A 12,828-nucleotide genomic window follows, 5' to 3' on the forward strand; every position below is an offset into this window, starting at 1 on the left:
CCGTTCGTTCCACCTCTTTTTCCCTAATTGAACTTTTTTGGTGTTGTTAGTATTATAGGGGCTACAGACCATGTATTGTTTGGTCGGTTAATAGGATTTCATGGCTCACATAGATGTTCGAACAATGAAAATGTAATAACTTGGGAATATTTGGATGGTGATCCTTTTCATTGTATATTCTGTAGTGCATAGTCGATCTCAGATTTGTCCAGAGCTATGATTTCAGGGAGCTCACGGTACCAACAATATTCCTCATTACCTAGAAAATATTAAAGTAAAATCAATATGTGCTCTGAGTTTCAGGGAACAATTATCATTCTCTATCATAATATATTTTCCATAGTGTTTATCACGTTTTAAGCTGAAAAAGGGAAACAATGCTTTTCTTTGTTCTTAACAATTCCAGTTCCAGCTTTGCGCAAATTTTTTTCAAGATAACACTGTGACCACTAAACCTTACAGTGCAGCTATAAAGGTGAAATCTGCAAGGCCCGTGATCAAGTCAGCAAACAAAGAGTTAAGAATGACAGTGGGCAACAAGGTACTGTCAATTTTGTGGTTAAACTTTATATAGCCATGAAAATGATCCATTCTCCGTCCTTAAGAATTCTACTTTAATTTGTCTGCTCTTATGTCTTTGCATTTTTCAGTTATGATGAAATAGCTTGTGTAATTTATCATTTCTGTCAGTGAAAATGCTCAGTTTTTGTAGGAAATGCACCAAGTCCATACTGATGTGTATGCAGCACAAGGACTATATATTGCCATACAATCTGCCATTTACATCTGGTAGATTTTTGAAATAGAAAATGTTGCACAGAAAGGATGTATGTACCAGGTAGACTGCCCGACATGGCTGTTATGGATCCTTTAAGAGAAGGCCCATTAAAGAGTCGTCTCATCTACATTTAATGTGTGGGGGCCACCTGTACAGGGATGTGGTTTTCTGAGGTTCTGCAGTGTTTGGAAGAAGAGTAGAAATGTACTTGAGTAGTGAAAGGAAGATTAGGACAGTAGTACTAACTTGGTCCTGTGGTTTATAGTGTGGTGATGTCAAGAAGATCCTTATGGGGGCTTAAAGGGTGTATGCCAAGTTTGTAAGTAATCCCCTATCCATACTTAACGATGATTGTGGGACCCCCACCAATTCCAACAATGAGCTTCACTGTACCTCATCTGAATGGAGCTGATGTCAAGCATGTATGCATCTTCTGTATTCCTTTTCTATAGGACCCCAGCAGTTAATTTCTCGGCATCGCAGGGATCTCTGTGTTTGGACCCCACCAGTCAATAATATATTCACTATCCTATGGATCGGCATAGCTTATATAGTTTGTACAAACCATATTATTTTTAGCTTTGTTATGGGGTCCCGTCCTCTTTGTACACTACCAAGTACACCTTTTGTAATGTAGAAAATCATTCTATAACAAGCTAGCAATTTATCTCCGCACTCCTCCCTTGTTCTCCCTTCCTTTCTTGCCCTTCACTTCTAATAGCTGTCTTCATGGCAAGTGGGAATGAGTTACATATGTATATAATAAAAAAGTAAAAAAAAGGGAAGACTGCGTGGCACACTAGAGTCAAAGGTGGGTGCTCAAGTGGGATACTACTCCAGTTATAAAAATATGAAGGAATGCCAAGTTCTAATAAAAGTAGTAATATCCCTATTATGTGATATAATAGAAAAGAGGACTTAGCTGCTTGAAAGCATTTGTTGCTTTTTTGACCTGTAGTAGCTTGTACACGGTAGCTCATGTCTTCTGTGTTCTGTATCATATGTTTCTCTGTAATTTCAGTTTCGCAGCTCTCTGTGTTTACTAATGGAGACACTTAATGCCACCACTCCTCATTATGTCCGATGCATAAAACCCAATGATGAAAAGCTGCCTTTTGAGTAAGTATGAAGCAAATTAAGCAGCTTGTATGTTTTATGTATATGCAATAATCAGCCACGACATTAAAACATCCTGACAAATACTGTGCATTTATCCATCATGATACTAAAACAGCTCTATACAGTCGAGGCATGAGCATCACAAGACCTTGAAAGTGCTTTGTGCCATCTGACTCCAAGACATTAGTAGAAGATCCTATAAATTGTGAGGTGAAGCCTCCATGGATTGAATTTGTGTCTCCAGTAAATCCTACAGATGCTCCATAGAATTGAGACCTTGATATTTGGAGGCCGAGTCAACACTTCTTGTTGTGTTCATTAAGTCAATTTTCAACAATTTTTGCAATGTAGCAGGGTTCATTATCCTGCTGAAAGAGGGTACTGTAATTGGGGAATAATACTGCCATGTAGTAATTTACTTGGTCTGCAGAAGTGTTTAAAGAGGTTTTATAGGGAGTCTGTCACTCCCAAAACTGAGATTGAACTATTCAGACATTCATACAGGGGACTTGCCACTATAAAAATCATACGTGTACTGAAGATATTATTAGCTTAATTTTGTGAAAACCATTTCATTACATATGTAAATGAGCGATCCTCAGTGCATCCTTGGCGTGTCCAAGGGCTCATTGCACCATTCCACCTCCTTAATTTCCATCCTCTTAACCTCCCTTATGGGGATTAGCAATGATCGCTTTGGAGCACTGCCTCATCTAAATCCCCAGCCCTGTACATGTAAATGTGTCTGAGGCATAAGCCATAGGTGGGGGACACTGTTTCCGCACTTCGGCTTGTTACAGAAAAATGGAGGTTGACTCCGGCATGTGTGTGATGCTGTTGTTACAGTGGACACTTCACTGCTCCTCTGGCCCTCCATGCATTGCGTGGCTTTGGTTCTCTGCATCCCGCGAACAGGGAACGACAACAGTCTATAAAGTCAAACTCGTCTTTACTAACGGTTGTAAAAACACACAGCAGAAAACCTAAATTGTTGACATTGTTCTTTAAACGACAGAACAGTGACATGTCTCCAGCCTTCATTTTCAGCGGTACAGTTGGTGTGATTTTTGACAAACAGAGTTGGTGACTTCCAATCTTCCCAGCTTAAAATGACACTTTAGCTGCACCATCCTGTGTTCTCTATCTTCAGCCCACTTTTCAGGAATCACTTAAATGAAGCACCTGTGGCCACTTCCCATTTTGTGGGGGGTTCGGATGTAAGCCCCGACAAAGCCTCTGAACGGGTACCTGAATGCAGTGTGAAAGCATCCCAAGAAGGAAAAGTTGTGGAATTATGGAAATAACAGGATTGATAGACATATTAATGATCTGCAAATAATGAGAAAATGGAAAAAAACATGTTCAAAAGTAAATATTTTCCAAATTAAGCAAAAAATGCCTTAGGCAGAATGCAGACGTATATGAAACATGGTCCTTCTACGGATCGTAGTGTATGGGACTGGCCGCTGGTCTCCCGAAGTCGTCAGCCTCATATATTTATTTTATTGATTTTACTCACCATGTATAATGCTATTAATTCCACAGCACGTTACATACATTATCGGCACTGTCCCCATTGGGCTCACAATCTAGAATCCCTATCAGTATGTCTTTGAAGTGTGAGAGGAAACTGGAGGAAACCCACACAAACACGGGGAGAACATACAAACTCCTTATAGGTGTGGGTGGGATTTGAATCCTGGACCCCAACGCTGCAAAACAACAGTGCTAACCACTGAGCCACTGTGCTGCACTGATATATGCCTATAAGATTGCTGAATTCAGGTCGGGAGACCCATTGGCCAGTTCATACATCACACTCTGAACACGGAACATGTTTCACAGACATCTGAATTCACTCTTAGACTGATCGGAGTGCTCAGCCAAATATGAAGGTAGTCACTACCCCCAAAGGAAGAAAAAACTGACTTTCACCTTTTTTTATTGAGTAGTAATAAAGAATTATATTTTGTTTGTTTTTTCCCTTTTAATTTATCTTTCTATCATTGCCAGCATTAACTTTACTTCCTCCAGAGCTTATTTTAAATGAAAGGAGACGTTATCAGTGTGATAAGTAATGGCCTCTCCCTGCTCTCCTGATCTACGTGTCTCACATTGGTAATGCCCCCATTCTTTTAAAATAAGATTCTCAAGAAGATCTCTAGTATGTCCAGGCCATAGATCTTAACAGCTCATTTACATATTAAACAAGATGTGGATTTCTCTGGAATAAAACATCGGATTTCAAATATCAAGGTATCATTTTATTCAATTTTCTATGACCTGCGTGCCCATATAGACGGCTTAAAAAGGTTCCCTTTAATATAAAAATGGCAATAATGTAATGTATAATTTATATATGTTTGTGTCACGGGGTCCTTCTCCAGTATCACACATTCAACAGAGCAAAAGAAGATTGAACAATTCCAAGAACTTTATTATAGGCAAAACTGAAAGGTCCATATACAAGCCAGCACACAGAGGATAAAAATAGTCCAGAAACACGAATACAGTCCGGTAATGGGACAAATGCCTTGGGAGATGAGAGTCCAACAATCCAGAAGACAGAGGATAAAATAGTCCATATGCTACTCCGTATATATTCCTTCCAGAAGTATTTCTAAAGTCATCCAGGTTTCTCCCATTCTCTCTGACATGCTGTCCTCACGTCATTGTCCCACACACCATCCAGTGTCTCTCCTGGCTGTGATATTTAAAAGTCCCTTCTCCTCATTCACTGGTCAGGGGGGAAGGTGGCATTGTTGGTCCTTCCATTGCTTTACAAAATCAACAAGCTGGCCTGGTTCAATATGTCATTAGCATATTAGCAAACAGCATTATTCACTGACCCTGTGCACAGATAACAGTATAATAAGCTGTAGGAGCTGGTATCAGATGATGAATAACAGCTATTCATCAATTAACAAATATCAACTCAACCTACAAGAGAAGTCAACATTAGGGGGACACAGAGCAACAAGAGAACACTTTGAAAATCAGTAAAATATAAATATACACAAAATGATACCCACATACCATATCACACCATCACAGTTTGTATTGCTTATTACTTGCAAGGTTTTACTGCTACATATTTGCTTTATAATACTTATTTATATACCGTGTCACAGATTTGACTCGAAAAGAGTGGTCCAGCAACTAAGAGCTTGTGGTGTCTTGGAAACCATCCGAATAAGTGCACAAAGCTATCCCTCCAGGTATATCTCCATATATACACTTAAAAATACAATGTCTGTGACTTCTCCACACTATACCTGAACACCTCCATCAGGTTCTATTAAAAATGACATTGTGAATAATTGGCTGTCTCTGAGAACCCGCTTCTTCATCTTGTCATCTCTAAACTAAAATAATTTGCCTTCATGTAATCATCGTCATTTCTTTTCAGGTGGACATATATAGAATTTTATGGGCGTTACAGCATCCTAATGACACAGCAGGAGTTGTCACTGAGTGATAAGAAAAATATCTGCAAAGTTGTACTGCAGAGACTAATCCAGGTATGGCACAGATCATGGTCAGAATGGTGCTAAGCATGTCCAATGAGCTAGTAGTGCTGCAAGAATATATTCCTCTAATTAATGTATATATATATATATATATATATATATATATACATATTCAGTTGAAACCAGAAGTTTACATACACTATATAAAAAGACACATATGCATGTTTGCATGTTTTTCTCAATATCTGAAATGAATAAACAATTCTGGACTGCCCATATGATGATGTCATGTGTTTGGAAGCTTCTGATCGTTTTTTTTTTTGCAACATCTCAGTTAATTAGAGAAACACCTGTACATGTATTTTAATGCACACCTGAAACACACTTCTTCTTTGTGTAGCATCATGAGAAAGTCTAAAGAAATCAGCCAAGATATCAGGAAGAGAAATGTGGACTTGCACAAGTCTGGCTCATCCTTGGGTATAATTTCAAGATACCAGAAGGTGTCTTGTTCATCTGTACAAACAATTATATGCAAGTACAAATAAGATGGGAATGACCAGCCATCATACCACTCAGGAAGGAGACGGGTTCTGTGTCCCAGAGATGAACGTGCTTTGGTCCGACATGGGCATATCAACCCGAGGACAAAAGCAAAACACCATGTGAAGATGATGGCGAAAGCTGGTAAGATTGTGTCAATATCCACAGTGAAACGAGTACTGTATCAACATGGCCTGAAAGGCCACTCTGCCAGGAAGAAGTCATTACTCCAAAAGAAACATAAAAAAGCCATATTAATGTTTGCAAATGCACACAGGAACAAAGACTTTAATTTTTGGAGACATGTCCTGTTGTCTGATGAAACTAAAATTTAACTTTTTGGGCATAATGACCCTCGTTACGTTTGGAGGAAAAACGGAGAAGCTTGAAAGCCTAAAAACACTGTTCCAACTGTGAAACACGGGGGTGGCAACATCATGTGGGGTTGTTTTGCCGCAGGAGGGTCAGGTGCACTGCACAAAATAGATGGCGTCATGAGAAGAGAAGATTATGTGGCAATACTGAAGCAACATCTCAAGACATCAGCCAGGAAGTTAAAGCTTGGGCAGAAATAGGTCTTCCAAATGGACAATGGCTCGAAGCATACTGGCAAAATGGTAACAAGGTGGCTTAAGGATAACAAAGTCAAAGCCCTGATCTCAATCCTATTGAAAATTTATGGGCAAAGCTGAAAAGGCAGGTGCGAGCAAGGTGACCTACAAACCTGGAACAGTAAGGCTATGTGCCCACGATTCAGAAATGCTCCGGATTTTTTCTGAGCGTTTCTGCATCTCCCTGGCAGAAAAAACGCATGCGGATTGTACATGCGTTTTTCCTGCCAGGGACAAGCGGAAGTGAAGGGTTCTTCACATGTATTTCCGCATGCGGGTTGTCAAGCGCTTTCCAAGCAATTTTAGCATCACTTGTAAAGTGCTTGACAAATCACTTGCAAATGGCATGGATTTATATAGTGTGACCGAAAGAATGGTAAAACATAAAAAATAAATATTATACTTACCTTCTGATGGCTCCCGGTGTCCTTGTCTTGGCTTGCTGGCAGCTCGCGGTAGATTAAAGGACCTGCCGACGTCAGCGGTTGCGTGACCCGTCACATGACTAAATGACGTCACCACAGGTCCTTTTAGTCTACCGCGAGCTGCCGGCAAGCCAGGACAAAGACACCGGGGGCCATCAGAAGGTAAGTATAATATTTATTTTTATTTTAGCAGTGGAAATTTCGCAGCATGTGCACAGCACATGTGGATTATCATTGAGGAACATGGCAGACCTTCTACCAAGCGTTTTTTAAGTGTTTATGCAGCAGAATTGCTTAAAAAATGCATAGTGGGCACACAGCCTTACACCAGTTTTGTCAGGAGGAATGGGCCCAAATTCCGACCAACTATTGTGAGAAGCTTGTGGAAGGATGTCCCAAACGTTTGACCCAAGTCATTCAGTTTAAGGGCAATGGCACCAAATACTAATAAAATGTATGTAAACTTTTGACTTTGCAGTAAGTAATAAAAATGCCTTAAAACATTCTCTCTCTCATTATTCTGCATTTGGCAAATAATAAAAATTATGGTAATCCTAATTGAACTAAAACAGGAAAAGTTTATTCTGATTTCATGTCAGGTATTAAGAAAAAAATGCATATGTGTCTTTTTATATAGTGTATGTAAACTTCAACTGTATGTATGTATGTATGTATGTATATATATATATATATATATATATATGTATATACAGTATATTAGAGTATGTGTATATATATATGTGTGTGTACAGTGGCATGTAACAGTTTGGGCACCCCTGGTCAAAATTACTATTATTGTGAACAGTTAAGCAAGCTGAAGATGAAATTATCTCTAAAACGCCTAAAGTTAAAGATGACACATTTCCTTTGTATTTTAGGCAAAAAAAGTATATATTTTCATTTTTTACATTTTAAAAATTACAGAAAGGAAAATGGGCCAATGCAAAAGAGTACCCTTGGAGATTTGTGTACTCAGATAACTTTGACCTAGGTTTTTAGACTTTAATTAGCCTGTTAGGGTTATGGCTTGTTCACCATCATTGTTAAGAAAGGCAAGATGATGCAAATTTCCTAGCTTTATAAAAACCCAGCCTCCTCTAACCTTATGCCAAAAAACAGCAGTCATGGATTCTTCTAAGCAGCTGCCTAAGAAAATAGCAAAGCGTTTTCAAGTTGCCTTTAAATCAATTTGAAATATAATTAATAAATGGCAGTTAACAGGAACAGTGGAGTACAAGATAATGTCTGGAAGACGAAGCAAAATTTCAGTGAGAGCTGCTTGTAGGATTTCTAGAGAGGCAAATCAGAACCCCTCTTGACTGCAAAAGACCTTCAGAAAGATTTAGCAGACTACTGTTCAGAGTCACCTGCACAAATACGGCCTTCATAGAAGAGTCATCAGAAGAAAACCTCTCCTGCGTCCTCACCATAAAATTCAACATCAGAAGTATGCAAAAGAACATCTAAACAAGCCTGATGCGTTTTGGAAACAAGTCCTGTGGACAGATGAGTTTAAAATAGAACTTTTTGGCCACAATGATCAAAGGTATACAACATGTGGAGAAAAAAGGGCACAGAATTTCTGGAAAAGAACATCTCGCCAACCATTAAGCATGGGGGTGGCTCAATCATGCTTTGGGGTTGTGTTGCAGTTAATTTTACGAGTAGAGGGAAGAATGGATTCACCATCTGTTAAAAAGCTGAAGTTGAAAAGAGAATGGCTTCTGCAATCAGATAATGATCCTAAACGCACATCAAAATCCACAATAGACTACCTCAAAAGGCGCTACCTGAAGGTTTTACAATGTCCCTCACAGTCTCCTGATCTGAATATCATTGAAAATCTGTGGCTAGACCTCAAAATAGTAGTGCATGCAAGATGACCCAGGAATCTCACAGAACAGGAAGAATTTTCCAAGTAAGAATGGATGAAAATCCCTCAAACAAGAATTGAAAGACTCTTGTCTGGCTACAAAAAGCATTTACAAGCTGTAATACTTTTAAAAGGGTGTGCTACGAGATACTAACTATGCAGGGTGCCCAAACATTTGCACCTGTCCATTTTCCTTTTTGCACTTTTTAAAATGTAAAAGATGAATATATATATATATATATATATATATATATATAATATTTTTTTGCCCAAAATACAAAGGAAATATGTCATCTTTAACTTTAGGCGTTTTAGAGATAATTTCATCTTCAGCTTGCTTAACTGTTCACAATAACAGTAATTTTGACCAGGGGTGCCAAAACTTTTACATGCCACTGTATGTAACCTAGAGCTGCCAAATAAGTCTAGGAATCAGTGTATCAGGATGCACTCAGTGACATCTAGCATCTCAGAGTTCTTACCACTTCACTGATGCATCAGACTTCTGTTGCCATAACAGGCATCTAAGCTTTTGTAGTTCAATTTTGAGGACATTTTTTTACTTAAAGCGAACCTGTCAGCTGATACATGCTGCCATGTATCAGGGACTGGCTGTATTAACTCAGCCAGGTATGTTTGACTGAATAATTAAATGAGAATTCGTCAGTCAGCCTGCTATAACAGTCAAAAAGAGAGTTTTTATCTCTTTTTGTGTCATTTTCTGAGCTCCTCTCAGTTGATTTATGACCACAGAACACATCAATGTTGAATGTGCAGGAAGCAAAGCGAAATGATGACATTTTTTAATTAAATCTAATTGTAAAAATGATTTGTAGCCCCAAATACATACATTTAAAGGGAATCTGTCAGTAGGATCAACCCTCTTAAGCCATATATATGGGCGTGCAGATCATAGGAAGCTGAATAAAATGATACCTTGATATCTGCGTATTCCAGAGAAATTCACGTTTTTCTTTTATGTAAATGAGCTGTTTTAGGCTATGGGGAGGATGTTGCCTGGAAGATAACTCTGCCTCCAGTGCTTATTTTAAATAAAAGGGGGCATTATCAGTGTGAGACAAGTAACTAACCCAGAACAGTAGAACTGAACTTTGTCTTCTTACAAACACAATAGCTGCAGCTCTCACAGCTCTGCTCTATTGCGGCCCTGTCTGCTGGTGAGATGGAAGCTGAAGCTGAGAGGAACCTAAAGATGTGTCAGTTTTAATTACACACAGCTCTGCAGTGAGATCAGAAGAGATTCTCATGCAGATCAGTGTCCAGCCCACAGCTCATTTACATATAAGAAAAATGTGGATTTCTCTGGAATAAGACAACCTATCACAGATTATCACAGGTATCGTTTTATTCAGCTTTCTATGACCTGCATGCCCATATAGACTGCTTAGGAGAGTTGATCCTCCTGACAGATTCCCTTTAAATGTATGTATTTGGGGTGTAAAATCGTTTTTACAATTACGTGGCTGCAGCCAATGACATAAACATGTACATTGTTTCAACCTCCAATGGGTTTTTCTCAAACTTCAAAGACAACTTGTGGATTGAAACATTGCAAATGTTTGTGTGAAATAGATGTTGGCCACGGTAGTTCTATACATGATTGCTAGCTAGCTTTACTATAGAGGAAAAGGATTTGTAAAACGTTTTATAATTATAGCTTAAATTATGTCTTAAATCTTAAAATATATAATAAATATATGTAACTTATCTTAAAGGGGTATTTCAGTGTGAAGAAATTTTTCACCAATAACTTTTATAATGGTGGAGTTCTCCTCACTTGGACCCCCATTAGGATGGAGCAGCAGTGTGCATAATTGACTGCCACTCGATTAATTCCCTATGGAACCGCTGGAGTGCAGTTTTTGACTTTTACACCAGTCACATAGGTAATGAATCGTCTTAGCTCTCAGACTCCCACCGATCTACACAGCGTGCAGAATTATTAGGCAAATGCGTATTTTGATCACTTTGATACTTTTTATACATGTTGTCCTACTCCAAGCTGCATAGACTTGAGAGCCAACTACCAATTAAGTAAATCTGGTGATGCGCATCTCTGTAATGAGGAGGGGTGTTGACTAATGACATCAACACCCTATATAAGGTGTGCTTAATTATTAGGCAACTTCCTTTCCTTTGGAAAAATGGGTCAGAAGAGAGATTTGACGGGCTCTGAAAAGTCCAAAATTGTGAGATGTCTTGCAGAGGGATGCAGCAGTCTTGAAATTTCCAAACTTTTGAAGCGTGATCACTGAATAATCAAGCGTTTCATGGCAAATAGCCAACAGGGTCGCAAGAAGCATGTTGGCCAAAAAAGGCGCAAAATAACTGCCCATGAATTGAAGAAAATCAAGCGTGAAGCTGCCAAGATGCCATTCGCCACCAGTTTTGCCATATTTCAGAGCTGCAACGTTACTGGAGTATCAAAAAGCACAAGGTGTGCGATACTCAGGGACATGGCCAAGGTAAGGAAGGCTGAAAAACGACCACCTTTGAACAAGAAACATAAGATAAAACGTCAAGAATGGGACAAGAAATATCTTAAGACTGATTTTTCAAAGGTTTTATGGACTGATGAAATGAGAGTGACTCTTGATGGGCCAGATGGATGGGCCAGAGGCTGGATCAGTAAAGGGCAGAGAGCTCCACTCCGACTCAGACGCCAGCAAGGTGGAGGTGGAGTACTGGTATGTGCTGGTATCATCAAAGATGAACTTGTGGGACCTTTTCGGGTTGAGGATGGAGTGAAGCTCAACTCCCAGACCTACTGCCAGTTTCTGGAAGACAACTTCTTCAAGCAGTGGTACAGGAAGAAGTCGGTATCGTTCAAGAAAAACACGATTTTCATGCAGGACAATGCTCCATCACATGCAACCAACTACTCCACAGCGTGGCTGGCCTGTAAAGGTCTAAAAGAAGAAAAAATAATGACATGGCCCCCTTGTTCACCTGATCTGAACCCCATAGAGAACCTGTGGTCTATCATAAAGTGTGAGATCTATAGGGAGGGAAAACAGTACACCTCTCGGAACAGTGTCCGGGAGGCGGTGGTGACTGCTGCACGCAATGTTGATCGAAAACCGATCAAGCAACTGACAGAATCTATGGATGGAAGGCTGTTGAGTGTCATCATAAAGAAAGGTGGCTATATTGATCACTAATTTTTTTTGTTTTTGTTTTTACATGTCAGAAATGTTTATTTCTAAATTTTGTGCACTGATATTGGTTTACCTGGTAAAAATAAACAAGTGAGATGGGATTATATTTGTTTTTTATTAAGTTGCCTAATAATTCTGCACAGTAATAGTTACCTGCACAAACAGATATCCTCCTAAGATAGCCAAATCGAAAAAAAGCCCACTCCAACTTCCAAAAATATTAAGCTTGGATATTTATGAGTCTTTTGGGTTGATTGAGAACATAGTTGTTGATCAATAATAAAAATAATCCTCTAAAATACAACTTGCCTAATAATTCTGCACACATTGTAGAAGTTATAACCTATGCACTTCTAGTGTTAACTGTATAATCTGCTTTATATCAACATTTTAGTCTGACATTGTGGCCCATAGAACAAACAAACTTGTGCACCCCTGCTAAAATGCAATCTGCCAAATGGCCAGGAGGAGGCTTTAAAGCCAAAGAAATAACCACAATTCTGGCAGCGTATCATTCCGAGCACTTATAGAACAGTAATGGATACAAGACGTGAACATTGACATGGGTTTAAATATTAGACTTAAATACTGAATATAGACTGACAGGTTTAGAGCATGTTTTTAAAGGGCAGAGTACACAATAATACATTTTATTAACAGAGTTTAATGGAGAGTCACTAGAGGAGCTTTATATATGCCCATTTATTGTAGGTCGGATATTTACTGTATATGTTTTCGCTCTGCTGAGATCAGTAGCTTGAAATGATAGACCCTGACCATGTTTTACGAGTGATCCTGATGACCTCTCTGGTGCAGCGTTGTCATAGAGA

At 39.0% G+C, this 12,828-nt stretch overlaps 1 protein-coding gene across 3 annotated transcripts in view; it reads left to right on the forward strand.

The window, feature by feature from the left end:
• Positions 1 to 12,828, forward strand: part of MYO5C (myosin VC) — a 205,272-nt gene that overhangs the window by 124,954 nt on the left and 67,490 nt on the right. For all 3 annotated transcript variants that reach the window (XM_073653029.1, XM_073653031.1, XM_073653030.1), the window contains exons 15-18: positions 407 to 541; positions 1,800 to 1,897; positions 5,029 to 5,115; positions 5,307 to 5,418. In XM_073653029.1, coding sequence (XP_073509130.1) covers positions 407 to 541; positions 1,800 to 1,897; positions 5,029 to 5,115; positions 5,307 to 5,418 — 432 coding nt within the window. The remainder of the gene's footprint in view (positions 1 to 406; positions 542 to 1,799; positions 1,898 to 5,028; positions 5,116 to 5,306; positions 5,419 to 12,828) is intronic.

This window comes from Phyllobates terribilis, unplaced genomic scaffold (assembly GCF_046119375.1).
Source record: "Phyllobates terribilis strain yellow unplaced genomic scaffold, ASM4611937v1 Scaffold_11__3_contigs__length_659146591, whole genome shotgun sequence".
Classification (NCBI taxonomy): domain Eukaryota; kingdom Metazoa; phylum Chordata; class Amphibia; order Anura; family Dendrobatidae; genus Phyllobates; species Phyllobates terribilis.